At 43.1% G+C, this 25,227-nt stretch overlaps 2 protein-coding genes across 7 annotated transcripts; both read right to left on the bottom strand.

The window, feature by feature from the left end:
* Positions 1 to 861: 861 nt before the first annotated feature.
* LOC117418097 (PDZ domain-containing protein 7-like) lies at positions 862 to 18,976 on the bottom strand. 5 transcript variants are annotated; one of them, XM_058985400.1, is made up of 16 exons: positions 18,936 to 18,976; positions 17,090 to 17,894; positions 15,764 to 15,901; positions 15,264 to 15,438; positions 14,505 to 14,681; positions 14,023 to 14,170; positions 12,786 to 12,846; positions 11,919 to 12,413; positions 10,715 to 10,927; positions 10,249 to 10,418; positions 9,645 to 9,736; positions 8,435 to 8,535; positions 8,015 to 8,086; positions 5,668 to 6,297; positions 4,829 to 4,929; positions 862 to 2,047 (listed from the first exon to the last, which is right to left on the bottom strand). In XM_058985400.1, the coding sequence occupies exons 2-16, from the start codon at positions 17,280 to 17,282 to the stop codon at positions 1,901 to 1,903; spliced, it is 2,913 nt and encodes a 970-aa protein (XP_058841383.1). In that variant the 5' UTR covers positions 17,283 to 17,894; positions 18,936 to 18,976; the 3' UTR covers positions 862 to 1,900. The 5 variants fall into 5 exon arrangements, with proteins under 5 accessions (XP_058841383.1, XP_033886579.3, XP_058841384.1 ...); XM_034030688.3 differs by lacking the exon at positions 18,936 to 18,976 and having other exon boundaries at positions 17,090 to 18,507; XM_058985401.1 differs by lacking the exon at positions 18,936 to 18,976 and having other exon boundaries at positions 8,444 to 8,535; positions 17,090 to 18,507.
* Positions 18,977 to 19,844: 868 nt separating this feature from the next.
* LOC131740165 (proton channel OTOP2-like) lies at positions 19,845 to 24,664 on the bottom strand. 2 transcript variants are annotated; one of them, XM_059035288.1, is made up of 5 exons: positions 24,382 to 24,664; positions 24,014 to 24,072; positions 23,660 to 23,793; positions 22,596 to 23,491; positions 19,845 to 20,845 (listed from the first exon to the last, which is right to left on the bottom strand). In XM_059035288.1, exons 1-5 carry the CDS (start codon positions 24,424 to 24,426, stop codon positions 20,666 to 20,668), a joined length of 1,314 nt encoding a protein of 437 aa, XP_058891271.1. In that variant the 5' UTR covers positions 24,427 to 24,664; the 3' UTR covers positions 19,845 to 20,665. The 2 variants fall into 2 exon arrangements, with proteins under 2 accessions (XP_058891271.1, XP_058891272.1); XM_059035289.1 differs by lacking the exon at positions 24,014 to 24,072.
* Between the last annotated feature and the right edge of the window lie 563 nt (positions 24,665 to 25,227).

The following is a 25,227-nucleotide window of genomic DNA, read 5'->3' as shown; positions in this document are numbered from 1 at the left end:
GTGTTATATATAAATGATATATGACCCTAACCTTAACCCTTTCTAGTGATCTTGTAAGAAATTGCACAATGATTGATTGCCTCTTTCGTTTGAAGCAGTATGTTGACTGTGTCCACATTCAAGAGAAATACACTGGTGGAAGAATACCAACCTTTTTAGTCGTGAAAACCATTTCTCGTCGCCCATAAGCATGAACTACACAAGAACTTGACGATCATTTTAATTTCTCAATAGACTCTCCTACAAAGTGATCTGGAGGCCATAGAGTGGGACAGTGTCTCACATGTTACCCGCTGTACCAAAAGCAAACTAAATAAAACACAGAAGTGATGAAGAATCATCTGCAGGGTCATCTCGGGGTGCTGCTTTGTGTAAAGCAGCGAGCTGAGGGCTGTAGCTAGCGTATAGGGGAACCCAAGCAGGATCATTAACACCAGCGCGATGTCGAGTCCTTCAGAGTATCTCGTGTAACAACACGATTTCCAGGCTTCCAGATTCCTGTATGTTATATCCACCTGCTGTACAGGTATTGCATAGAAGTCCATAATGTAAATATCTTTAACATTGTAGACTTTAATGGAGACACACTTTTTTTTCTTAAAGTAGCGACTGTGAATAGATCAAAGCACAATAACCGGTTTTCATTCCTGTATGTGTGCGTTTGTGTGTATTGGTTTCCATACTTGTTTTTTTGCTTATCCACAGTGTATGTAGCCATTCTGTATATTTTTCATGCTGTAAATCTTCTGTACAAAGCAATACTGTGTTTCTAATAAAACCCAGTTGAAAAGTATCTAAAGGTGATTGCACTGATTTTCCAACACATGCACAAGTCAAGTTATAAGTTTTTCATATATTTATTGCAAGATGAAACATTATTTACAGTGTACTGTAAAACGTCAACATTGTGTCATTGTAAAGCTTTTTCATTTAATACACAAACATAAGGCACTCATTGCAGGTCTAAATATTGCACTTGCATTTACAAAAAAAGAAATGTGATTTACTCATTTATAAATAATTCTGTAATAATGCCTTAAAAATTTAATATACAGTATTGCATAAACTTACAAATCTGTGTAAATACAGGAATTCATCATAAATCTGTGTGAGTACATTGAGAGAGGACTGTACTAGATAGATTCATTGAGAGAGAGGACTGGACTACATGATTTCAGGGATCCTCTCACAGCATTGCTCCAGAAGAACAAGTGCAGCTGGCGCTCACTCTACAGGTGAGCAGTTCTTTTAGGTGCTGTGACTGGGCAGTCCTGTCTACAGGTGAGCAGTTCTATGCGGTGCTGTGACTGGGCAGTCCTGTCTACAGGTGAGCAGTTCTATGCGGTGCTGTGACTGGGCAGTCCTGTCTACAGGTGAGCAGTTCTATGCGGTGCTGTGACTGGGCAGTCCTGTCTACAGGTGAGCAGTTCTATGCGGTGCTGTGACTGGGCAGTCCTGTCTACAGGTGAGCGGTTCTTTGAGGTGCTGTGACTGGGCTGTTCTGTTCTTCCCTTCATTCAGATTAGTGGCACAGGCTCGATCCACACTACTGTACCTAAACAGCGTGCAAATCAGCGGTCTACAATTAACCCCTTCAGTGCCACTGTCCTCGTCTCAGGACAGGCTGCTTTGTTTCGGAGCATCTGGCATCATCTCCCTGTTATTTTAATTTTCTCTTTAACTATACTGTTATGATAACTTGCTCTAATCTTGTTAACCGCAAAAGTTAAGTCTAAATGTAATTATCAAACTACGGTACATAAATACAGCTTGTGTTCTGATTTGTTTGTTTCAAAGAATAATTAATTTGGCACGACTTAATCTAAAAGGGGTTTTCCAGTTGGATTGTCAGATGTAACTAGATGCCGAGAGTACCAGGGATGCACAAGCCCTGCAATCTTTACATTGTTTTTTTGGGTACCTTCACCACAAACACCATGGGGTCCCATGTCTTGTTGCTGAATGCACGCCGGATGATGTCCACTGCCTGCTGGTGAGTCACGTTCTGCAGGCTCGTCCCATCAACAGAGAGGAGCTCATAGCCAGCCTGCCCACAACAGGAGAGAGGGAGCGATGAGGACGCAATGCATGAAGGTATCTATCTAATACAACGGGGCGGGAAATAAGGGTAAATGGAAAGATCAAAGCAACTATCAACACTTGCTCCTCAATAGAATATTGTGAGACTGGTCCTCAGGTATCTATAAACTGATTTCAGTTTCTTCCAGTATGATCTTTATTTAATCCAAAGGGATTGCTGATACAGCCTTGGAGGGGTACTGCAGGGCATGATAGAATGAAGCAGCATAACGGAATCAAACTGTAACCCTAGACCAGTTAATAACAATAATCAGTCTCTCAATGTCTGTATCTAACCTGGTTGTATCAGAGCAGGAATTTTTATCCTTCCCTTCCTAGTCCCACATTTCCAGATTAATCAGCTCCCGTTTTTTAATTGCTGCCCCTAGAAGTTCATTATCCTCTGTTCATATACAACAGCACATCCATTAGAATCAGAATCCATAAATCTCCCCAGCACGACTGCGGGACCCATTCCCGAGGGACGATTGTTTATGCCTTTGTGTTTTACATGAAGTTCATTCTTACTGAAGGTCGCCCCAGTGGTGCTCCTGTCTTCTCAAGGCAGCTTCCAGGTAAAGCACAGGTGTGTTTGCTGAACTCCGAGAGGGGGAGCTTGAGCAGCGATATCCCACAGCAAGGACACAAAAGCCTAAAGGTACTCCTTTAAAGATCTCTTTTATTGGCTATCACAATAATGCAGCTAGCATCTGAAAATTACAGGATGTACTTTTGTGGCAGTTTCAGTTACTGTTTAAAACGTGATGCAGTGCTACATGAATTGAAACATCGGGTGTACAGCCAGGGTGTTTAAGCTCTAAAGAAAAACACACTAGTTATGTGTTTCCAAACCCTCCATAAAAAGAAGTCTGTTTTCAGTATTGCAGGGTTTAGCTAGAATATTCCGTTGTTTTGTGGTGTTCTGATCTCTCATTTCCACCCTGAATAGCCCTGGGATGTACTGTTCTTCAGCTGCCCTCCTTTAATTGATGCTTCTCAAAGTGGGGAGTCGTCCTGTTTCTCTCTCAACATATCGCTCTAGTAATGTCCAATTTCTCTTGCCACTATGGTAATGTGTAACATTATACAGGGAGAGTTGTGAGTAACTGCTGCACAGTTAATCAGTTTCTCTGTTAATAACCCGCGAGACAGCCCTGCACAGACTTCATTACGCTTTCAGGAGCTGACGGCTGGTAATTAAAGCACTGTGTGCTAATCAAACAAAGGCTTGACTTCCTCGCCCTTCACTCCTGTTGGGGAAATTGTGAAAAATGATTGAAAGGCTGCAAGATGAGATCAATTGGCATGAAAGAAATATTCATGTTTTTATTAACCTTTAAAAAGGAAACCTTGGCAAGGAGAAACACAATAAAAAAGAATGAGATGGAAACTGACTGGTGCACATTCATTAAATTATTGCTGAAAACAGCAATAACTACATTTCTTGGTCCCTAAGAAGTCATATTTCACAGCAAGTGGTGCTGTTTACAACACTGCCAGCCCACTAAAAAAAAACAGTTTATCCCAAATGCCAAATTGAGAAAAGCAAGGAAAAACACAACAGTCCGTCTTGATTATTGAAAAGTGGCTCTTGCAAAACTGTGTTCGAACAGCACAGCTCCAACGCACTGGCCAGTTTCCCCTCACAGCTCAGCTGCAGGGACAGCTTGACTGGAAGTTCACTAAAACGCACCGCTTGTTCAGTGTTCCTCATTAAAATGAAATGCAGGGAGCTATTTGATCCGGTACGTTCGCCCTTGTGTTGCTCACTTATCTTTCAATAGTAATCGGAATGATAACATGGATACTTTACTTTTGTACATTAAGCGCCCATTCATAGCCTACCTGGGCCTCAAAACAAACAGACTCCTTTCATCTCCACAGACAGGCGGCTGCTACATTATTATTTTCCTATTCATGGCAGTTGAAAGAAAGGGTTAGTGCTAGAAATTCCCTTTATTAAGCGACCAGTGAGCCTTTTTAAGCCTGTGCCAGCCCCTGTCACTGTGGATCATAGCAGCACTGTCACAATGAGCAAGGCAAACAGCAGGCTTCTGGGATGCAAGCTCGTCTCAGATTAAGTCTGCTGTGTTTCCAACTTTCTCTCCCCCAAAGAGAGCAGAACCTCTTTGCAGGACTAATCCGTGAACGTGTTAATGAAGCTAAAACTGGTTAGCAGCATCTGGCTCTCCTTCTACATATCTGCAAGGGTCCCGAACAGGTTCCAAAAATATGAATGAACAGGGTGCTGTGTGTGTGTGAAAGGGTGAGGAGATGAATGAACAGGGTGCTGTGTGTGTGTGAAAGGGTGAGGAGATGAATGAACAGGGTGCTGTGTGTGGGTGAAAGGGTGAGGAGATGAATGAACAGGGTGCTGTGTGTGTGTGTGGGTGTGGGTGTGTGCGTTATGAAAGGGTGCTCTGTGTGTGTGTGGGTGTGGGTGTGTGTGTGTGAAAGGGTGCTCTGTGGGTGGGTGTGTGTGAAAGGGTGCTGTGTGTGGGTGTGGGTGTGTGTGTGTGAAAGGGTGCTCTGTGTGTGTGTGGGTGTGGGTGTGTGAAAGGGTGTGTGGGTGTGGGTGTGGGTGTGTGTGTGTGAAAGGGTGAGGAGATGAATGAACAGGGTGCTGTGTGTGGGTGTGGGTGTGGGTGTGGGTGTGGGTGCTGCGTGTGGGTGTGGGTGTGGGTGCTGCGTGTGGGTGTGGGTGTGTGCGTGTGAAAGGCTATGCAGGAACAGAACATATCATCATTACCTTCAATATCTCACAAGAAGAGGCCGCCCCACCAGGAAATATCTTCTCAATCTTTACCACGGGCTGGAGTTTGGATTCAATCCCTCCAGAGATGCTGATTCCTGCAGAGATCCGGATGCAAGCAGAAAAGGCTTATGTCTGTATCTATCATGGCATGTGTTCAACAATGTACTGCATATGTGGGTTGAGGTAACCCACATCTATCCTATTTCCCCATGTAATACATGCAAGTACGTACATTTAGATACAAATTGTATTTACACAAAGAAAAGTGTGGAGGTTTGTCTTCTCCCTGTACTGCCTCCCTCCTCCCTCCATCTATAGAGGTTTGTCTTTCCTCCCTCCATCTATAGGTTTGTCTTTCCTCCCTCCTCCCTCCATCTAGAGGTTTGTCTTTCCTCCCTCCAGGCCCTTGCTTTCCTCCACATTAATAGCCAGTCCACCTGGATTCCTAACTATACCCATATGTATCACAGATCTTCTATAGGTAACTATAAAATGGAAGGTTAGATTGATACATTTCAGGTTTAAATATGTTCTGCAGTAGTTTGGGCAGTGTGCTTTTGTCTGCCATCTACAGGTAATACAATGTGTAGGACTGGAGTACCAGTCTGGGATTGTTTTAGCTGGCTCCCTCTGGTGGTCAAGATTACGCATCAACATGTCTCGTTCATTTGAGATTTTCAGGGCAAACACCATGCATTGTGGTTTTCAATGCAACGCAGGACAATGCATTTGTTATATACCGATGAACTAGTGCAATACTTCCAGCACACAGGTCTAACTGAAACCACATAAACAATGCGTAGCTTCTTCATCTGTACAAAGCGTGTACCCACCTAGGGACTGTTTGGTTTTGGAGATGGTTACGCTGGTCTGCTCGTACTGCTGCACTGGGATGCTGGTGGTGCCGTTGAGCCTGGTCACTGCGGAGACTGGGTGTCCTTTCACAAGCTCCTCTCCACGCGGGGACCCTGTGCCCCCAAAGACCTGAGACAGCGAAGGCCTGGACCTCTTAGGATTGTTCACCACTGTATACAAGGAGTCTTTACTTTTTTCCCCTTTTTCTTTTTTGGTTTTTGTCTGGCCTGTTTTCTTGGACACGGAACTCCCCCTTTCTGAAGTGGTATAACTCTTGTCTGCAGCGGAGTGCAATGAACCCTCATCATAGTGAACGGAGTGGACTGTACCAATGTCTGTTTTGTGAGTGGTGGCCTGTTCTGTGCTCTGGGCTGACTCTGTAAGCAGCCAGTTGGAGCGCATGGGGCTGGCTGCTGCAGTTTGTTTACTGGAGCTACTTTCTGTGGTGTAGGAGTCGACTGGCACATCTTCGAGGGGAGTGAAGGCTTTAGATGGGAGCTGTTTGATATCCTGCAGTCCAGACAGTTTAAGCTTCTCCATTTCCTCCATCAGCAGCCTGTCGTTTTCAAAGTCCTGAAGTGGCTTTAGGTGGAATCCTCCCCTGTAGTCTAAAAACCAAAGGACAGGATGATCGAGACCTTGCTAGAAAGACCCCTACTTGAAGGATAAACAGCACAGTACTTTTTCGGGCAGCAGTGTGGAGTAGTGGTTAGGGCTCTGGACTCTTGACCGGAGGGACATGGGTTCAATCCCAGGTGGGGACACTGCTGCTGTACCCTTGAGCAAGGTACTTTACCTACATTGCTCCAATAAAAACCCAACTGTATAAATGGGTAATTGTATGTAAAAATAATGTATAAAAAATAATGTAATTGTATGTAAAAAATAATGTGATATCTTGTAACAATTGTAAGTCGCCCTGGATAAGGGCGTCTGCCAAGAAATAAATAATAATAATAATAATAATACTGACACATGCAGTAGATAGAATGCAGGCACCAGTATACCTGTGTGCTTCATCGGCTCATGGTTTCATGCAAGAAGAACCAATGCCTTACATTTTAAAGCTTTCATTTATGTACAGCAGGGCTGAACTTACAAAGATATAGCATTTCATGTTCTCGAAAGCAGAGTTCTCCGATGTCACTGCTTAAAGAGCTTGGATTACTGCTCTTGATTAATTCAATTGAGGAGATGAATTGTAATATGCATTGTAGTTGTTACTTGCAAGGACTGCTATATGAAAGTACCTGACCCCGAGCTGTTCTGTTCTACAGGAAATCAGACTGTTTGGAACATGATGCAGAACTTGCCCTTATCACAGTGTCATTGTTATCGAGCACGGGCAGAGGAAATAGGACATTTCATATGAAAATAGCTCTTGGGTCGACAAATGCCACTTTTTTTCCCCCCATGTATAGTCGCTATTGAGAATGGTTTGTGCTCATTAATCAAGGACAACTGCAGGACACCATTACTCCACAGCTGATTAAAAATGGATAGATTAGATAAAAATAGGAACAGCAGCAAAAACAAACAGGTCCTTTTGCAAGCCGAAATACCACACACACATCATGTGGAATTCAAACATTACTTCAGTAGTAGCTCATATGCACTTTTGGAGGTGTAAGTGGCAATGTGTTGTTTTGTAAGCCCCAGTGAAAAGGTTCCCATCATAAGGGTTGTGTGTGTGTAAAATATCTTGGGCAGGAGAGATGCAATATAACTGTATCCAGGTCTGATTGCTTGTTACTCAGTTCAGGATATTACAGACGGAGTCACTGTGGCATCTGCACGTCTAAACTTTCTACACTAGCTCCACACAGTAAAGTCTATCAGTAAAGTCTGTTTTATCAGCCTGGAATTGTACTGATGGATTTATTTATTTGTCACCCGAGATCCTCTGAGGTTGTAAGGTGGATCCAGGAGTCTGCTTTGCACTTCCTGGTGAGATTGACTCTCCTTTTTATTATTATTATTTATTTATTTAGCAGACGCCTTTATCCAAAGCGACTTACAGAGACTAGGGTGTGTGAACTGTGCATCAGCTGCAGAGTCACTTACAATTACGCCTCACCCGAAAGACGGAGCACAAGGAGGTTAAGTGACTTGCTCAGGGTCACACAATGAGTCAGTGGCTGAGGTGGGATTTGAACCGGGGACCTCCTGGTTACAAGCCCTTTTCTTTAACCACTGGACCACACAGCCTCCTATTGGACTACACACTGCCAGCCCATATCCATGGCACATAAGCAGGGTTATCAGGGCTCTATTCAAGCCATACTGAGAACACAGGGAGAATGGATTCAATGACAAGCTGCTGACCTGGGATTGGAGTTATGAGATGTCTTTTAGGTGCCAGTCCGTTCTGGGGGGTCCTGAGGGCTGGAGACCTTACTGAGAAAAAAAAGCAAGCAGGCGGTTTATATAAAATGGCCAGTGTACAGTCCTACAGCGGTATACTCCTAAATCTGAAGGTACCGGAACGCCACTACAATATAGATTGTCTTAAACAGGAATGATTACACTGATTCACAGTGTATTTGTACACTGAACCTCTAGTATAGGCAATGCATTGATCCAAGTGTCTTTCCCCATGTTGTCCGAATGCTTTACTTTACGTGGCAGTGGCAGAACGATGATGTCAGCTGCCCATAGAAGACAGTGTGGGAACTGCATTCCGCTGCGCTTCGGCTTGACTGCACCACTGCAGTACTATGAAGCTCTTGTGTGGAGCACTCTCACCTTCCCTACCTGCTCTGCTCTTCAGAATGTCATACGCTTCAAGCTCAAAAGGAACGACCATGCTGTCAAACCTGCCCAGGTCCGTAGGCAGGATGACTGTTCTATTAAACACAAAGAGAAAAAAAACAAAAACCTGTCAGCAATATAATAAAATCTACATGCTGGTATACTGATGTCTATTTTCAACTTTATCCTTTTCACAACGAGTGCTGCAAAAGCCATCTACTGTACTTCATTTTGACTGCAGATGAGCAGAATCCATGTGGCAGCCCGATATCTAGCTTACCTTATCCAGCGTGCCTTATCCAATGTACCTTAGCCAGCGTGCCTTATCCAGTGTACCTTATCCAGTGTGCCTTATCCAGCATACCTTATCCAGCGTACCTTATCCAGTGTACCTTATCCAGTGTACCTTATCCAGTGTGCCTTATCCAGCATACCTTATCCAGCTTACCTTATCCAGCGTGCCTTATCCAGCATACCTTATCCAGCGTACCTTATCCAGCTTACCTTATCCAGCGTGCCTTATCCAGCATACCTTATCCAGTGTACCTTATCCAGCGTGCCTTATCCAGCATACCTTATCCAGCGTACCTTATCCAGTGTGCCTTATCCAGCATACCTTATCCAGCGTACCTTATCCAGCGTACCTTATCCAGTGTGCCTTATCCAGCATACCTTATCCAGCGTACCTTATCCAGTGTGCCTTATCCAGCATACCTTATCCAGCGTACCTTATCCAGTGTGCCTTATCCAGCGTACCTTATCCAGTGTGCCTTATCCAGCATACCTTATCCAGCGTACCTTATCCAGTGTGCCTTATCCAGCATACCTTATCCAGCGTACCTTATCCAGTGTGCCTTATCCAGCATACCTTATCCAGCGTACCTTATCCAGTGTGCCTTATCCAGCGTACCTTATCCAGTGTGCCTTATCCAGTGTGCCTTATCCAGCATACCTTATCCAGCGTACCTTATCCAGTGTGCCTTATCCAGCATACCTTATCCAGTGTGCCTTATCCAGTGTACCTTATCCAGCGTACCTTATCCAGTGTGCCTTATCCAGCATACCTTATCCAGCGTACCTTATCCAGTGTGCCTTATCCAGCGTGCCTTATCCAGCATGCCTTATCCAGTGTGCCTTATCCAGCGTACCTTATCCAGTGTACCTTATCCAGTGTTTCTTAGCCAGTGTGCCTTATCCAGTGTACCTTATCTCTCGTAGCAGCAGCAGCTTCTCGGGGCGATCCAGTATAACAAGCAGTGGCTTCACCAGATCCTCCACCACTCTCTCTGAAACATACTGAAGAACAGAGAGGCAGCGCTCAGCACGGCTGTGCCTTTCATACAACTGTGTGTAATAACATATACTTACAAGTCATGGAAGGGTTATCAAACCACATAGCAGAGCAACATGCAAACAACAATAACAAATCCTAACAGAATGGATTGTTTCCCACTATTTCACATGAGACCATAAACAACACTGTCTACTTTACCTGAGCACATATGCTATGGGCATGCATGACTGATGCTGAATAATGCATGCCTCTAAAAGCAGAGGCAGAAATCAATTCCCCTAAAAGCTTTTATTATAATGTGATTGTTAAATTGAGATGATCGATCCGATTCACAAAGCTTTACCTCATGAGTTGTAAAGACTCTTCCTGTGAATTAAATAAACTGTTCTAGACTGCTGTTAGTTACTTTAATGCCTGCAAAGCTTCATGTAATCCATCTTTGAGCAATTCATTTCGTGCACGTCTCTGCAAGCTTGTTCAGCATTCTGCAGGAGTGCTCTGCTTGTTCACTCACTCTCCTGCAGTGTCTTGTGACGGCTGAGACCTCGTCTTCATTCAGCAGCTTTCTGGCCATGTCCTCCACCAGAGACAGCCCCTGCTCAGCAGAGGCAACCCGACTCTCCTTCTGATGCCCTGAGACCAGCTCCTCCTGCGTGCCAGACAGCGACAATGGACCACCCCTCTCTTTATTCAACGACACAAAACAAGCCATTACATTTCATTGAGGACTTCCACTTTTTTTTGATATACATAAAAAAAGGATAAAAAATGAAAATGGAAAGTATATGGCACTGTTGTGTGTACCATTTACTTGTAAATAAATTAAATGGAAATCACAAAAAAAAATGTTTGTGTCCAGTGATACTGTACACAGACACATGGTTAAAAGGATATGGGTCCAGTGATACTGTACATAGACACATGGTTAAAGGACGGTGTTTGACCCTGCACGTGGCACTGCACAGGGGTCCGGGACTCACCTCTGTCTGCCTTGGAGCGGGAGGGAGATTTGGAGTGGCTCCTCCTCTCTGCAGAGCCGTTCTGCCTCTTCTCTCTGGAGCTCGGGCTCTTCTGCTGCTTCCCAGTTCGGCCGCTTCTAAACAGCAGGCTGACAAAGGTCTTGGAGCGCTGCAGATCTGTTCCCTCCCCGGCAGCCTTCCCTTTCTGCTGCTTCTTCTTCTTCTGCTTGTCCTCTAGGGGACGGTGAAAGAGACAGGACCCTTATGGACATATTCTAGAATGCTGAATGCCTTTGTATCACAAGCGGAATGGCTGGGTATCACAAGCTGAATCCACACCTGGACTGCTTTGTTCAGTCTCAGATGTGAAGCGTGATTTAGCCAGTGCATTATTTTCATTGCAGATTTATTGCTTTATCATTTTCATAGCTGCAGCTGTCAGCTTTGGTTCGTTCAGTGATGTTCTACAACTTTTAAACAACTTGTTTGTTTTCGCTGAAGGGGACAAGTTATACCCATAGAATCGGATGTAAATGGCACAAGGACAGGTGTTGTGAACTGGACTAAGGACGAGCACACTGCATAACCAGACACATGCAGTGGATAGTATAAAGAAGGGGAACTAACACAACATACACTAAGACATACCTCTTCAACCTCAGCTCAGTTTAAATCTCCCCTCCACACCTACGTTCAAATAATCCAGGTTGTGACACAGCCCTTGCTGAGGTCTGAGCTTCAAATCCAGATAGATGAAAAGAAGCCAGCTCTTTATCCTCACCTAGCACAGTGATGTGACTGACCTGATGGCTCAGCTCTTTATCCTCACCTAGCATAGTGATGTGACTGACCTGATGGCTCAACTCTTTATCCTCACCTAGCACAGTGATGTGACTCTGAGACCTGATGGCTCAGCTCTTTATCCTCACCTAGCACAGTGATGTGACTGACCTGATGGCTCAGCTCTTTATCCTCACCTAGTACAGTGATGTGACTCTGAGACCTGATGGCTCAACTCTTTATCCTCACCTAGCACAGTGATGTGACTGACCTGATGGCTCAGCTCTTTATCCTCACCTAGCATAGTGATGTGACTGACCTGATGGCTCAACTCTTTATCCTCACCTAGCACAGTGATGTGACTCTGAGACCTGATGGCTCAGCTCTTCATCCTCACCTAGCACAGTGATGTGACTGACCTGATGGCTCAGCTCTTTATCCTCACCTAGTACAGTGATGTGACTCTGAGACCTTCTGATGGTTTTCCTGGGCTTGCTGAGTGCCATGAGCACAGCGGTTTTCGGAGAGTCCAGCTGCTCATCGGCGGAGTCTCCCGTTGAGAAAGTCCTGTGCCTGGCCCGGGCCGTCTCTTTAAAGCTCTCGGTCCGGATGGCCGTGTCCTTTAGCAGGACAGTGGCCCCTAAAGTCCGACTGGTCTCTGTGGCGATGGTTTTCCCTGACCGTTGCAGGCTGTCCTGGTCAAGGATGTTGGTGGGGGGGATCTGGAGGTCAGTCTGCATGGCCGTCTCTGTCCGCTCAGAGTAGCTGGGCCACCGTGAGTCTTCAGTGGAGATGCAGACGTCAATAATCTCAGAGGCGTAGTGGGGGAGCATCTGGGAGATACCACTGCTGGAGCTGAGGGGGGTCCCCGAGGAGTAGGAGGAGAGGGAGGAGTTTGTGTCCGAGGCTTGAGAGGACTGCTGTAGTTGCCCACTGCCGACTAAGAAAAACAGGTACAGAAAACAATACAGCGAAGCATACATAATAAATACATACAGTACAGTATATCATTTGTTACATTATCAAAAACAGTATATCACATATACTTTACAAAAAAATAGTCTTTTTTTATTGAGATTATTGGGAAAATGAGAAATAATGCAATCCACTAAATACAGCATATTTTAGTAGGGAGACTGAAGAGCGATTTGCACAGCAATGGCTAACAGATTGTGGCTATTTAGACAGGCAAGGTAATCCAGATTGCAGTATATCTGGATTAAGAGGCTGAATGATTATCCTTGTTTTACTGAGTCATCCCATGCAAGAAACCGTGGAGAAACCGAGCCTGCAGAATGTGCTGGGTACATACGTTTGTTAAGCCAGCTGTACTCAGCTACCATCTCCTTGTATGCAGGATACCTTCCCACCTCCTAAAGGAGAGAGAGAATATACAGTAGTGTATGCAGAGAAGAAGAGTACAGTGGAGACCAGGAGTAACTTATTAGTGTTGCCTATATAAAGTTTAATAGATAAATGAATACTTTCCTATACAATATTTTGCAAAAATAAAATCCAGAAAACATCCACAGGTTGTTCATTTACTGACTAAAAGTTCTTGGTTTTATTTTTGAAACACAAAGTGCAGCTAATGTCTCTATCAGAGAGTGAAAGACTCATCCCATCTTGGCACTGACGCCCAGGGGCAAACCCCTCAAGAGGGCATTCTGAACCTCATTAGCCTTCACTCTCCTGATTCACAAACTGTAACCTAACTAAGCCACACTGTCATTTAGGCCAGGGGACTGTGGACTGTAGGTCAATTTCACTTTTGACATCTGCACCAGTGGAGCAAAAACAAGACCCTACTGGAACATCGCTCTTTCGGTTTGGAATGTGTAACAACAACAAAAAGAAAACTTCAGAAAATCTCTAATGACGCTGGGGTTTTTAGCACCAGGAAAAAAAAGGCATTTGGCTTGTTATAATCCGATCCCTGTGGCTTGTGAATAATGCACGTCCTTTAGCTAATTTTCACAGTTGAAACTCTAGCTGAGATGCGTAAAGTGAGTAATGCAGGAATGTCACAGCTAAATGCCAGCTGTCTGATGCACTACGCTGCCTCACTCCTGGTTTAATGAGTAACTGCTTTGTTTAACGTGCTCCGACATCAATTAACGCACAGTACCACTTAAGCAAATCATTTGTTATGTTACTTTGACAACTAAAATGAGAAATCATAGGCTGTAGTTAACAGTTTTTGTTTGCTCGACCATCGATTTCAATACTTGACGGACAGCCTTTTCCAGGGCTTACCACTGTTGTATATATCATCCGATCTTACTGTCTTTTAGTAAGTAATGGCTGGTGGATGTGGAGCTGGAGCAGCTGGCGACTCCCCCATAGATATTACCTTTTAATGCATGCTCCTAGGGCAGCCGCTGTCTTAGCTAGCACAAGACATCTCAGGTTTCTGACTGAAATTCACCATAACTAAAAGGATGACCCACAACACCTCAAAGATCAAGAACCAGCACTTCTGGAATTGTTTGGATGTCTGCTGCTGGAGGGGCGTGGTGTGGGCGTGGTCGAGGCAGTGCCATGCTTACCTTTATCGTCAGCATGATGTGTGTGTGGCTTTTCAGCACCTCCACTGCCTGACTATGGCTGATGTCCTCAAAACTGTATCCATTGGCTGTCAAGATCTGGTCCCCGGTTTTAATCCCATTTTGCTCAGCCAGACCTCCGGGATCCAGCCTGAAAACAAGGGAAGAACAGAACCATGCAAATCATTCATCTTCATTCTACAAGACCAACTTCAGCCACAAAAACAAAGTACACAATATCTGTACTCCGAACCATGACATCATAATGAAATGCATTAACAACAGCTGTAGAAACCTCACGATCAATCTGCATTTTGTATTTCAAAGGGTTATCACAGTAATCTGAAATGGGTCAGGTACCAACTTGTTCGATTAGAGAGAATCAGCTATATGGCATACAACCAGCGCTGGAGGTGCTTTTCAGAGTCACAGCATCTAACGCTGTATACCCTTGGTCAAAAAAGATTTCCTGGTATTAAACTTACTTGGAGACGTATATTCCAAGTCCAAATTCCTTTCCGCCTCGGATGTTAAATCCTAAACAGCAATCATCGGACGTGGTGTAGATGTGAACGATCCTCCTCACCCCGGCTTCAGAGCTGCTCTCCGAAGGACTGCTCCTGTTTTCTTCCACAATCATCCGTCCGTTAATCAGGTCCACCCTGGAAAGACATAAACATACCTCCTGAACTGTGGTCATGTGACAATCTAGAGAAGCACTGGAGAATTAAACTAAGAGCAAAGAGTGCAATGATTTTACAAGATTGCAACAGTTTTCCTGGTGGATAAAATTTGACAGTCAAGTTTGTTTTTGTAATCAACGGGGGTGGTTGTCTCCAAGTACACCTGATATGTCCTCTAACTATAAGTATGCCAAGACTCTCCTTATTTAATGCACTATATTTTAATTTCAACTGTAGAACAACCTTTAATCCAAGGATAACATTTGGGATTTGGAATCCCACTGAACGTGAATGGCAGAGAGAGTCCACTTATCATATACTCTATAATATTATTATATTATTTTACTCTATAATATTATTAAAGCACCACAGAAAGAATTTCCTTGGGTCATTGTCAGATATACACCATTGGAATACAGAATAGATAAACAGATTCATTGTGCAGAGAACAGCCTACCTGGCTGCTGTAGAGCAAGCACTGTATCCCCGTTGTGGCACCACATGATGTTTCACAAGTGCAACACGGCCTGTCACCAATGAAAGGGATCCTGTTGTGCTCACCATGTGGTCTTTTCCTTGGAGAACTTGATCCCGGGCACCTTTCCCACCCGTCTGGCCACCATGCGCAGGCGATTGTTCCCCGTGAGGACCCTGACAGCGCTGCCCATGGTGATGCTCTCCAGGTTGACCCCGTTCACCTCCATGAGTTTGTCACCCACACACAGGCCGGCCTGCTCTGGAGGGAAGGGTCACAATACATTCAGAAAGAATCTTATTATTAACATAGGGGTTAATTCAAAGATGGTGCTGTTTTTTAAAGAACTCTCCCCTGCACACCACACAGCCATGCTTTTAGCAGGTGAGCCACTCGGGGACTCACCCCATTATGCATTTTAAGTTCTAATAAAGCTAAATGCATTGCTTATGTTTTAGTACAGCAAGATCATTTTATTATGGGAGCAGACTTTAAATATACGTGTTTCTCTGCTATAACTATACATATCACTAAACTACATCTTCAGCTGCAGCCCTTTTCACCACAAGACAAGAGTTTCCCTTACCTGCAGTGCTCGCGTCTTCCACTTTACTGACAAAAATGCCGAGCCCGTGCTCCGACCCTCCTCGAACGCTGAAACCCAGTTTTCCATCCGCACTTTTGTCCACCGTCAGGGTATGAATCGCATCACTTTCATCACTTCCTGATGAAAAGAACAGGGAGAAACTGAACAAGAAGCACATTCAATAAAGACTATATGAGCTTGTGACAGGGTTGAAGCCCTGCACATGGGGAATTATGTATATTTGTCTATTTGAGATGAATTGTTGTAAATATATAGATTTGTATAAATAGATTTAAAAAAATTATTTAATAAATCTATTTACACAAATCCATATATTTACAACAATTATTCTCAAATATACAAATATACATAATTCCCCATGTGCAGGGCTTCAACCATGTCACAGAGCTACATAATGTGTGTGCATTTCGATCTAGGACTTTGTTATACAGTGCAGGAAACAGCCAATGAAAGAAAGCATGTTGCTGTTTACGCCTGGATGCAGGTGAAACGTGAATGTGTATTTCCCCAGCAGCACACCCTATACATGCCCCCTCTAATTTCCAGCCCTGCCATTACCCACAGCTAGTGTGGAATTAAAGCACAAAGAGATGCAATAGCTTGCTATATAGAAGCACTATGAGCTGGGATTCACAAACCAAGCCTGTCATTTCTCACCACAACCAAACCTCCTCCTGTTAAACATCTTAAGCTAAACTGCTGGCCAACTCTTAACCTTGGAAAGGCAGAGAACTTCCAGCAATGCTAATCTATTCAATAAATGTGCAGCTGAGGAGTAAACAAATCATCTTCTTCATGACAAGGTGTCGCAAATAGTGCACATATTTAAAAGTGATACAGCAGTGTGCACATGTATTAGAACACCCCATTGCTTCTGTAGTTCAGCAGTGTGCACATATATTAGAACACCCCATTGCTTCTGTAGTCCAGCAGTGTGCACATGTATTAGAACACCCCATTGCTTCTGTAGTCCAGCAGTGTGCACATGTATTAGAACACCCCATTGTTCTGTAGTTTTGATTTGTTGTGCATATGAAACCAAACCACTGGAAATGAAAATTGTCAAAATAGGCAACTAAGTGATTGTCTAATTTAATTGATGACTTTAATAGGTCATACATGCAATTCATTTAAAATAGTAAGAGAAAAAAAAACATAGCAACAAATGGTAAAATGTATGATCCTTTTTAGAAGTTGTTTAAGATGCCTAATTAAAGTGTAAAGTGGTCTAACATGTTCATACATGAAACCAGTCACTCACACCAGAGCCAGCAGTAACTATATGCTTGACAAAGCGAAGCTCACCGTCTTCGGGGGAGTTTATCAGGATCACCCTGCCCATCGGAGAGGAGGACCGGATTCCCCTGGGCTGCCCGTTCTGCAGCCGGCACTGTTTCCTCAGCAGGTATCGCGTTGCTGTGTTTGCACCTCCAGCCTGGCCGCTGGGGTGGGATCCATTAGTCATCTCCCTGCGTGGCGAGTCAAACGATTGAGCCATGGCAAGGAGGCACTGTGCCAGCCGCTCATCAAGGACCGATGGGTCTGTTTCTCTCGAACGGGGGGGCTGGGTTTCAAGCAGCTGGGGTGGTACTGGGTGCACCTCCAAATCAATTGTCCAGGATCCTGATAAATGTACGTGAGCCAATGGACCCTAACATGTTGGCTTGCTGTTATGAAACCAGATTAGCGTGCCTTGTCTAATGTACAAAACTGTTACCAGAGTCAACTCATCGCTGCTGCTGTAGCACTATTCAAATGCAGAGGTCAGTATCAGAATATGAATGCTTGCAATAAGGGATAATGAATAATAATAATAAAAAATCAATACTGGGATTAAAAAAAAAAAACAGCTCAGATGAAGATTAAACAATATTGAGATCTATCAGTAAAATGAGTTATGAAGGACTTTGAATTAGGAAACTGATTTGTTGCTGAACAATCCGGATTATTGTCCACATTTGGTTTTAAAAGGTTTCCCAGCGGTAGAGGCACAGTGTTGACATACTGTCACATGTTCAGCGGTTTCTGTATAGAATGCCACTTTCCTGGGACTCGCTCCGGCAGCATTGCCTGGCCATGCTATTCCTGCAGAGAGGCAGCCCTGGTCCTCCTGAAACCAAGGACAGAGACTGTTACATGCATGTGGAGTTAAATGATCTGCTATGACCACTATCTTTTTTTCAGAGGATAGCTGTATTTTTTTTTACTGGTTAATCTCAGTGCTATGGTCGAGAAATCTATGACGTCTTGCGAGATAACAAAACAGAGACAACAAACCCAACACTAATTAATCTTAACTAATGAATAAAACACTAACTCTTGGTTATGTTCAAAATGACAAAGTACGCAAGAGGGTCTCAACACAATTATATTACAATAGAGACAATGCACACACAAACTAATTATAAATAAAACCTGAAACAAACACGTCATATCTAGAGGCCCAATCCTATAAAGCACGACCAATTTTACACTTAAAATGGTAACGTAAAATAATAAAAAACGGCTTTATAATGTACTTTGTGATGACATTTATACATCCAAGTATAACACAATCTGTAATGAACCGCACTTCACGCGAGTATCACCTGTCCGTAAGAGAGTATACACGGAGTATACCCACAAACGTCACCCACACTCACCTTTCCTTAACTCGCTGCGTACTTTCTGTGCCGCTCATTGAGTTTATACTGCACTCGTCAGCACCTTGGACAGTGTTTATAGCGCCCCGTTTGATAAACAAGCGTATACAAAACACATAAAGTAAACAAATAAATAAACGAAATATATATTTAACGTGGATTTTTTTTTTCTTAACAATTCGGAAATAACATTCACTCGCAGAGAACTTGGGCCAGTTTAAGAAACTCTGCAACAAACGTAGGACGTAATGCGTATTGACGTTTAGTATAACACTGTTTACAACGTTTAAGCAAACAAACATTTCAACAACATTTAAAAGATATGTTAAAATAATAATAAAACAATAGGAGGATTTAAATAGGTAAAACCCACACAACTACAGCTACCTACGCGCATTCATTGAATGAACGCTACTTATTAGCTTTAAAAATAGTACAGTACTAGTATTCTAGTTTAACATTTATGTTAGGAAGCATAGAACATTGTTTTTGTATTTTTAAAACATTACCTGTTTCCATGCTGTACTAAATGACCTCACCTGGAATATCACCCGTCATTAACCACACAGAAGCCCACCCTCTTCAGCTACCTCATTGGCTATGCCCGATTCGAGTGCGAGCTGAAGAATAACTTCTATTCGCTCATTACAGTGTCCATCATTTCCTTCAGCACCGGGATTTTACACAGTTGAGATCAGGATTACCATCAGTTATTCAGGCAGAGCCGCAGGTAAGTACAGTAGTTTTGCGTATAGCCAGAATACCTTAACGCAAATTATAATGCATGTGTATATATATATATATATATATATATATATATATATATATATATATATATATATATATATATATATATATATATATATATATATATATATATATATATATATATATATATATATATATATATATATATATATATATATATGAGAGGTTGGTGCAGTTAGATGATGTATAAGAAGAACATAAGAAAGTTTACAAAGGAGAGGAGGCCATTCAGCCCATTTTGCTCGTTTGGTTGTTAGTAGTTTATTGATCCCAGAATCTCATTAAGCAGCTTCTTGAAGGATCCCAGGGTGTCAGCTTCAACAACATTGAGTATACAGTATACAGTAGTACTGGTTCTAAATGGCTGAATATACAATATGAACTATAAACACACTATCCTGCCCTTTCAATTTAAATAAATCCGCATAGTTCCCAATTAAGTGGCCACCCCGCGTACACGTACGTCCGTGTCCACGTACACGTACACGTCCGCTTCTTGGTTAACAGGAGCAGCACCCCGTTAGAAGCACAAACACAACTGGTACTGCTGCAGCAAACAATGTTGTTATTATGGACGTTATATTTGTTTTGAAATAAAACAAATAATACAAGAAAAAATAAAGTTTCAGGAAGTTGTCCTAAGTCAGAACGAATGATAAATTATGTTTAATAAAATCTAAGACATTTTAAAGAAGTCAATACAGAACACAGCATTTCAATAAGAATTCTGTGAATTCCTTGTCAGAACACTTTGTACAATGCAAGAACTCAATTCATTTCCAAAAGTTTTTGATTTTAAACATTGTTTTTGTGCCTTTGTTTTCTACAACGCTAAAGAACCTGTAGATGCATATCAAAAGCACACGTCGAAGATGCTGAAATATAAAAAGAAGAAAAACACTACTCTAAAAACAAAGAAATGTTGTTCAATAATAACAAAAAATAAACAAAAATAAAAATAAAAAAATAAATAATCATCTCATTGCCTAAAATGAGCACGGATGTTCTGCACTTGTAATTTCTCCTGCCAGCTCTTTGCTTGACGATCACCATCGTGTCGACAGACATGGGAAGTTGTTTTACTATCAGTTATAAATGGGCTATTTTGCTCTTCAGAAGAAAAAAAGAACAAGAAATATTGTGCCTTTTTTTCTACAGCAAGGATGTTTTAACAGCATACTGATAGGTTATACTGCCACCTTGTGGCATAGTAAGCAATGCACCTTCTGTTCCAATTTTCTTGACCACGGTTCACTGTGCTTTAATACACTTTGCTGTACTTTTACTGTGGCACAGCACAAGTGAACTTCTATTTGGGAAGTGATACACTACCAGTCAAACTTGTTCATGGACAATAAAGCCCATGTTTGCATATATGTCTTTCAATTCCTGGTACTATTACAAAAATAAGAAAGAAAAAAAGGGAGAAACAGAGGTTTAATATCCCAAATGTTGGGGTATATGAATGCGATTAGTCCAGCTGGGACTTGCAGTAAACTTCGAAGAGACTGGCTGCGGAGTGCATGCGGTAGAAGATGCCCAGAGGCAGGCAGGAGGTGACCACCGTCGCCCAGAGGGTGAAGCCATAGAAATTCTGCTCTGTTTCACTGACCAGATGGGGGCGGGCTCCGTAGACATACAGGATCCACACCTGCAAAGAACACACGAGAACTGAAACAGGGGCTCCAACAAACAAACAAACCAGAAACAACACACCAGAACTGAAACAGGGACTCCAACAAACAAACAAACAAACCAGAAACAACACACCAGAACTGAAACAGGGGCTCCAACAAACAAACAAACAAACCAGAAACAACACACCAGAACTGAAACAGGGGCTCCAACAAACAAACAAACAAACCAGAAACAACACACCAGAACTGAAACAGGGACTCCAACAAACAAACAAACAAACCAGAAACAACACACCAGAACTGAAACAGGGGCTCCAACAAACACACAAACAAACCAGAAACAACACACCAGAACTGAAACAGGGGCTCCAACAAACAAACAAACAAACCAGAAACAACACACCAGAACTGAAACAGGGGCTCCAACAAACAAACAAACAAACCAGAAACAACACACGAGAACTGAAACAGGGGCTCCAACAAACAAACAAACAAACCAGAAACAACACACCAGAACTGAAACAGGGGCTCCAACAAACAAACAAACCAGAAACAACACACCAGAACTGAAACAGGGACTCCAACAAACACACAAACAAACCAGAAACAACACACCAGAACTGAAACAGGGGCTCCAACAAACAAACAAACAAACCAGAAACAACACACCAGAACTGAAACAGGGGCTCCAACAAACAAACAAACAAACCAGAAACAACACACCAGAACTGAAACAGGGGCTCCAACAAACAAACAAACAAACCAGAAACAACACACCAGAACTGAAACAGGGACTCCAACAAACAAACAAACAAACCAGAAACAACACACCAGAACTGAAACAGGGGCTCCAACAAACAAACAAACAAACCAGAAACAACACACCAGAACTGAAACAGGGGCTCCAACAAACAAACAAACCAGAAACAACACACGAGAACTGAAACAGGGGCTCCAACAAACAAACAAACAAACCAGAAACAACACACCAGAACTGAAACAGGGGCTCCAACAAACAAACAAACCAGAAACAACACACCAGAACTGAAACAGGGACTCCAACAAACACACAAACAAACCAGAAACAACACACCAGAACTGAAACAGGGGCTCCAACAAACAAACAAACAAACCAGAAACAACACACCAGAACTGAAACAGGGGCTCCAACAAACAAACAAACAAACCAGAAACAACACACCAGAACTGAAACAGGGGCTCCAACAAACAAACAAACAAACCAGAAACAACACACCAGAACTGAAACAGGGACTCCAACAAACACACAAACAAACCAGAAACAACACACCAGAACTGAAACAGGGGCTCCAACAAACAAACAAACAAACCAGAAACAACACACCAGAACTGAAACAGGGGCTCCAACAAACAAACAAACAAACCAGAAACAACACACCAGAACTGAAACAGGGGCTCCAACAAACAAACAAACCAGAAACAACACACCAGAACTGAAACAGGGACTCCAACAAACAAACAAACAAACCAGAAACAACACACCAGAACTGAAACAGGGGCTCCAACAAACAAACAAACCAGAAACAACACACCAGAACTGAAACAGGGGCTCCAACAAACAAACAAACCAGAAACAACACACGAGAACTGAAACAGGGGCTCCAACAAACAAACAAACCAGAAACAATACTATGATGACAAACTATACCAATGTTCAAAAACATGCAGGAGATATAAATGCATTTACAGTTTTACTATATAATAAAATCTGGTACATTAACTTACAGCTATGTTACAGAGAAGTAAGAAGACTAAGATGTTTTGCATAATCTTAGCTCTGCCACGTCTTCTGGAGGTGAAAAAGAAGGGCTTTTGAAATGCTGCTGCTCCCATGTGAGGAGAATCGTGCATCTTGAGGACTCTGCTCTTTTCATCCTCATCCATCTGGACTTGCATGCTGCTCTCCATCGTTGACCAGACAGCACACTGGCTTTCACTGTCAAAGGATTTGTTTAGGGCCCCTGCGAGTACAAACTGAGCAGTGGGGTGTCTTTCATCAGGCCCAGAGAAGAGAGCCTCAGAGATAAACAGGTTCTGCCCCAACACCTGGAGTGTTTTAAAGAGGGAGAAGAACAGGTCCAGACTGTTCAGAGAACTCAAGGATCCAGTGAAGAAGATGGCAGTCATTGAAAAAATGCAAACGGCCAGAGGACCACAAGAGCAGCCCACCAGGAGAGCCACATCCAGGTTTCTCACCACGTTTTCGGTCCTGAAGGTGAAGGATGATCTCTTCTGGAGCCTGTAGACGAGCGTCCCTGCGCAGGAAGACAGAAGCATCAAGCAGAGAAGAATCAGGCTGAACGTATAGTAGATCTGCAGGGCATGGGGAAGGGTGTCCTTGGCTTTGAAGAAGACACCGAATACGATGCAACCAAAGGTGGCGGAGAGGACCAGAGCGCCCAGGAGCAGCCCAGGGAAGATGGCACTGATGCGGAAGGCTGGTCGCCTTGCCCTCGCCTGGGGTCCAAGGCTGCTGGGCACTCTGCCCATGTTCTTCCACAGCACATAAAGCATCGTGGAGGAGAAGAGGCTGAACTCAATGTTGAAAGGGTGCAGGTGGGCAGCGCCATCGCGGAAGATGTGGCAAAGGTCTGTGGTGCAGGCACAGCTGTTTGACAGAGCTGTTGTAAACAAAATGAGAAAATGAATTCAATATACTGTATATATATATATATATATATATATATATATATATATATATATATATATATATATATATATATTTATATATATCAATGTAGATATACAGTACAAGTGCTGCTGTAGAAAGCTGTGTCAGCGCTGGTTACTTGTGTTGTGTGCTGAGTCCTGCTGCTCCTCCGTGTAGATGCTCCTGAGTTCCTTGAGCTGCTTGGTGGACTCGTCCAGCACCACATTCATCCAGAGCAGCAGGTTCGTGGCCAAGGAGTTCATCAAACCGACCCTGTGCAAGGCAAGGCAAGGCAAGGAAAGGCTTTAAAACCTGGGGCATTCTTTAAAACAAGGCAGGCCTTTCTGCTTCCATTCTCTCTTGTCTCCTTCTACCCTTCATTATTTTTTGTTCAAATTTCATTGAGCTCACCAATTCACCTCTCTTAGCCCACAAGAAAACAAATCACAAAATTGAATCAGTTTTGCAAGTGTATTTTAATACTGTACTGTACCTGTGCAGACAGCACCAATCCTGAATGCAGACTTTAGCAAACAAAGACAGGAAGGAAACCTACAGAAACACAGACAATGAATTGCAAACTACACATCCTCTAGTCAGGCATCCAGGCATTGTGCTGGTTATCAGGCTAAAGGAGGCTCAAGAATATCTGGATGCAAACTTGGGGGGAAACACTGAGCACGAATACACAGAACCACCCGCGCACCCACCCCACAGACATGAGGACAATGCAGAGAGCTGAGCCACTCTCCAGAGTGCAGCGGCACACTACTGTATGTGCCATTAAAACCCTTTCGAAGAGCATCTCAAGGGTACATAGTGAGTACGTCTGTTTAACTCAAATGAATGAAATTGCTGTACCTGTGTGACTGTGAAAACAGCTTGCACCAGGGGAAAGGCTATCATCAGGGGAGAGGTGCAGTGCAGGATCTCCCTGTAGTATCCAAAGGAGAAGCAGTCCAGGATGAGTGTGGCCAGAGCGAAGAGAGCCAGCCCAGCTGCAGGGGGTGAGAGAGCTCGGGGTCAATACAGGAGCCTTGGTGGTCCTTACAACTGATTCAATGTAATTGAGGCCCCATGTGTTCAACAACTGCTAAAGACTGCAGTTAAACCTGCTCAGAATCCACCAAATGCTGCAGAAAACATTGCACTTTTAACTGTCACTAAAAATAATAACATGGGAACTGCCCAATTCTACTGGAAATCTTTGTAGGAGTCTGGCTGCTGTGAGCTCCAGTCTCCAGAGCAATCACTAACTCATCTGTCACAAGCAACATCAACAGAATAGATATACATATTTATTCTCCACATTTTCCAAATATTTCCACTCCCCCTCAATCATGACATCATGGTGAAGAAATCATAACAGGACAATGCAGGTAACACCCCAGTGAGACATCTGGTACCAGATCTGACAGGAATTCAAAGATTGCTTCATGGATCAGGTTGTTTATTACATAGCTTACTTAATGGTTAGAACATCACTGAAAATACAGTAGACCTATCCATTAACAAAATCATATCTTCAAATAATACCTTGATTTGCGGTTAATATGAATTGTTATATATGTGAATGAAGGCTATGTTTGCATCCTGAGCCATTTGAAAACAAGGCAAAATACCGCAGTAGTGACGTCAAAATGGCATATTCCTCTAGAAGATTATACTTGACGGTCTTGTAGTTTATAAACCCGAGATGGAATTATT

Source organism: Acipenser ruthenus, chromosome 13 (genome assembly GCF_902713425.1).
Source record: "Acipenser ruthenus chromosome 13, fAciRut3.2 maternal haplotype, whole genome shotgun sequence".
In the NCBI taxonomy this organism is placed as follows: domain Eukaryota; kingdom Metazoa; phylum Chordata; class Actinopteri; order Acipenseriformes; family Acipenseridae; genus Acipenser; species Acipenser ruthenus.
Note: the sequence above shows the minus strand (reverse complement) of the source record. Positions and strands in the feature narration are given on the sequence as shown.

Bases quoted from the DNA above. Each gene is read 5' to 3' on its own strand.
- LOC131740165 (XM_059035288.1), bottom strand. From the start codon at position 24,426: ATGATAGCCTTTCCCCTGGTGCAAGCTGTTTTCACAGTCACACAG. The intron at 23,794-24,013 runs GTACAGTACAGT...TGCCTTGCACAG, and splicing joins GATTGGTGCTGTCTGCACAG to GGTCGGTTTGATGAACTCCT. The intron at 23,492-23,659 runs GTAACCAGCGCT...TGTTTACAACAG, and splicing joins GGACTCAGCACACAACACAA to CTCTGTCAAACAGCTGTGCC.
- LOC117418097 (XM_058985400.1), bottom strand. From the start codon at position 17,282: ATGGCTCAATCGTTTGACTCGCCACGCAGGGAGATGACTAATGGATCC. The intron at 14,171-14,504 runs GTAAGTTTAATA...CCTTGTTTTCAG, and splicing joins CTTGGAATATACGTCTCCAA to GCTGGATCCCGGAGGTCTGG. The intron at 10,419-10,714 runs GTGAGTCCCGGA...CGTTGAATAAAG, and splicing joins CCGCTCCAAGGCAGACAGAG to AGAGGGGTGGTCCATTGTCG.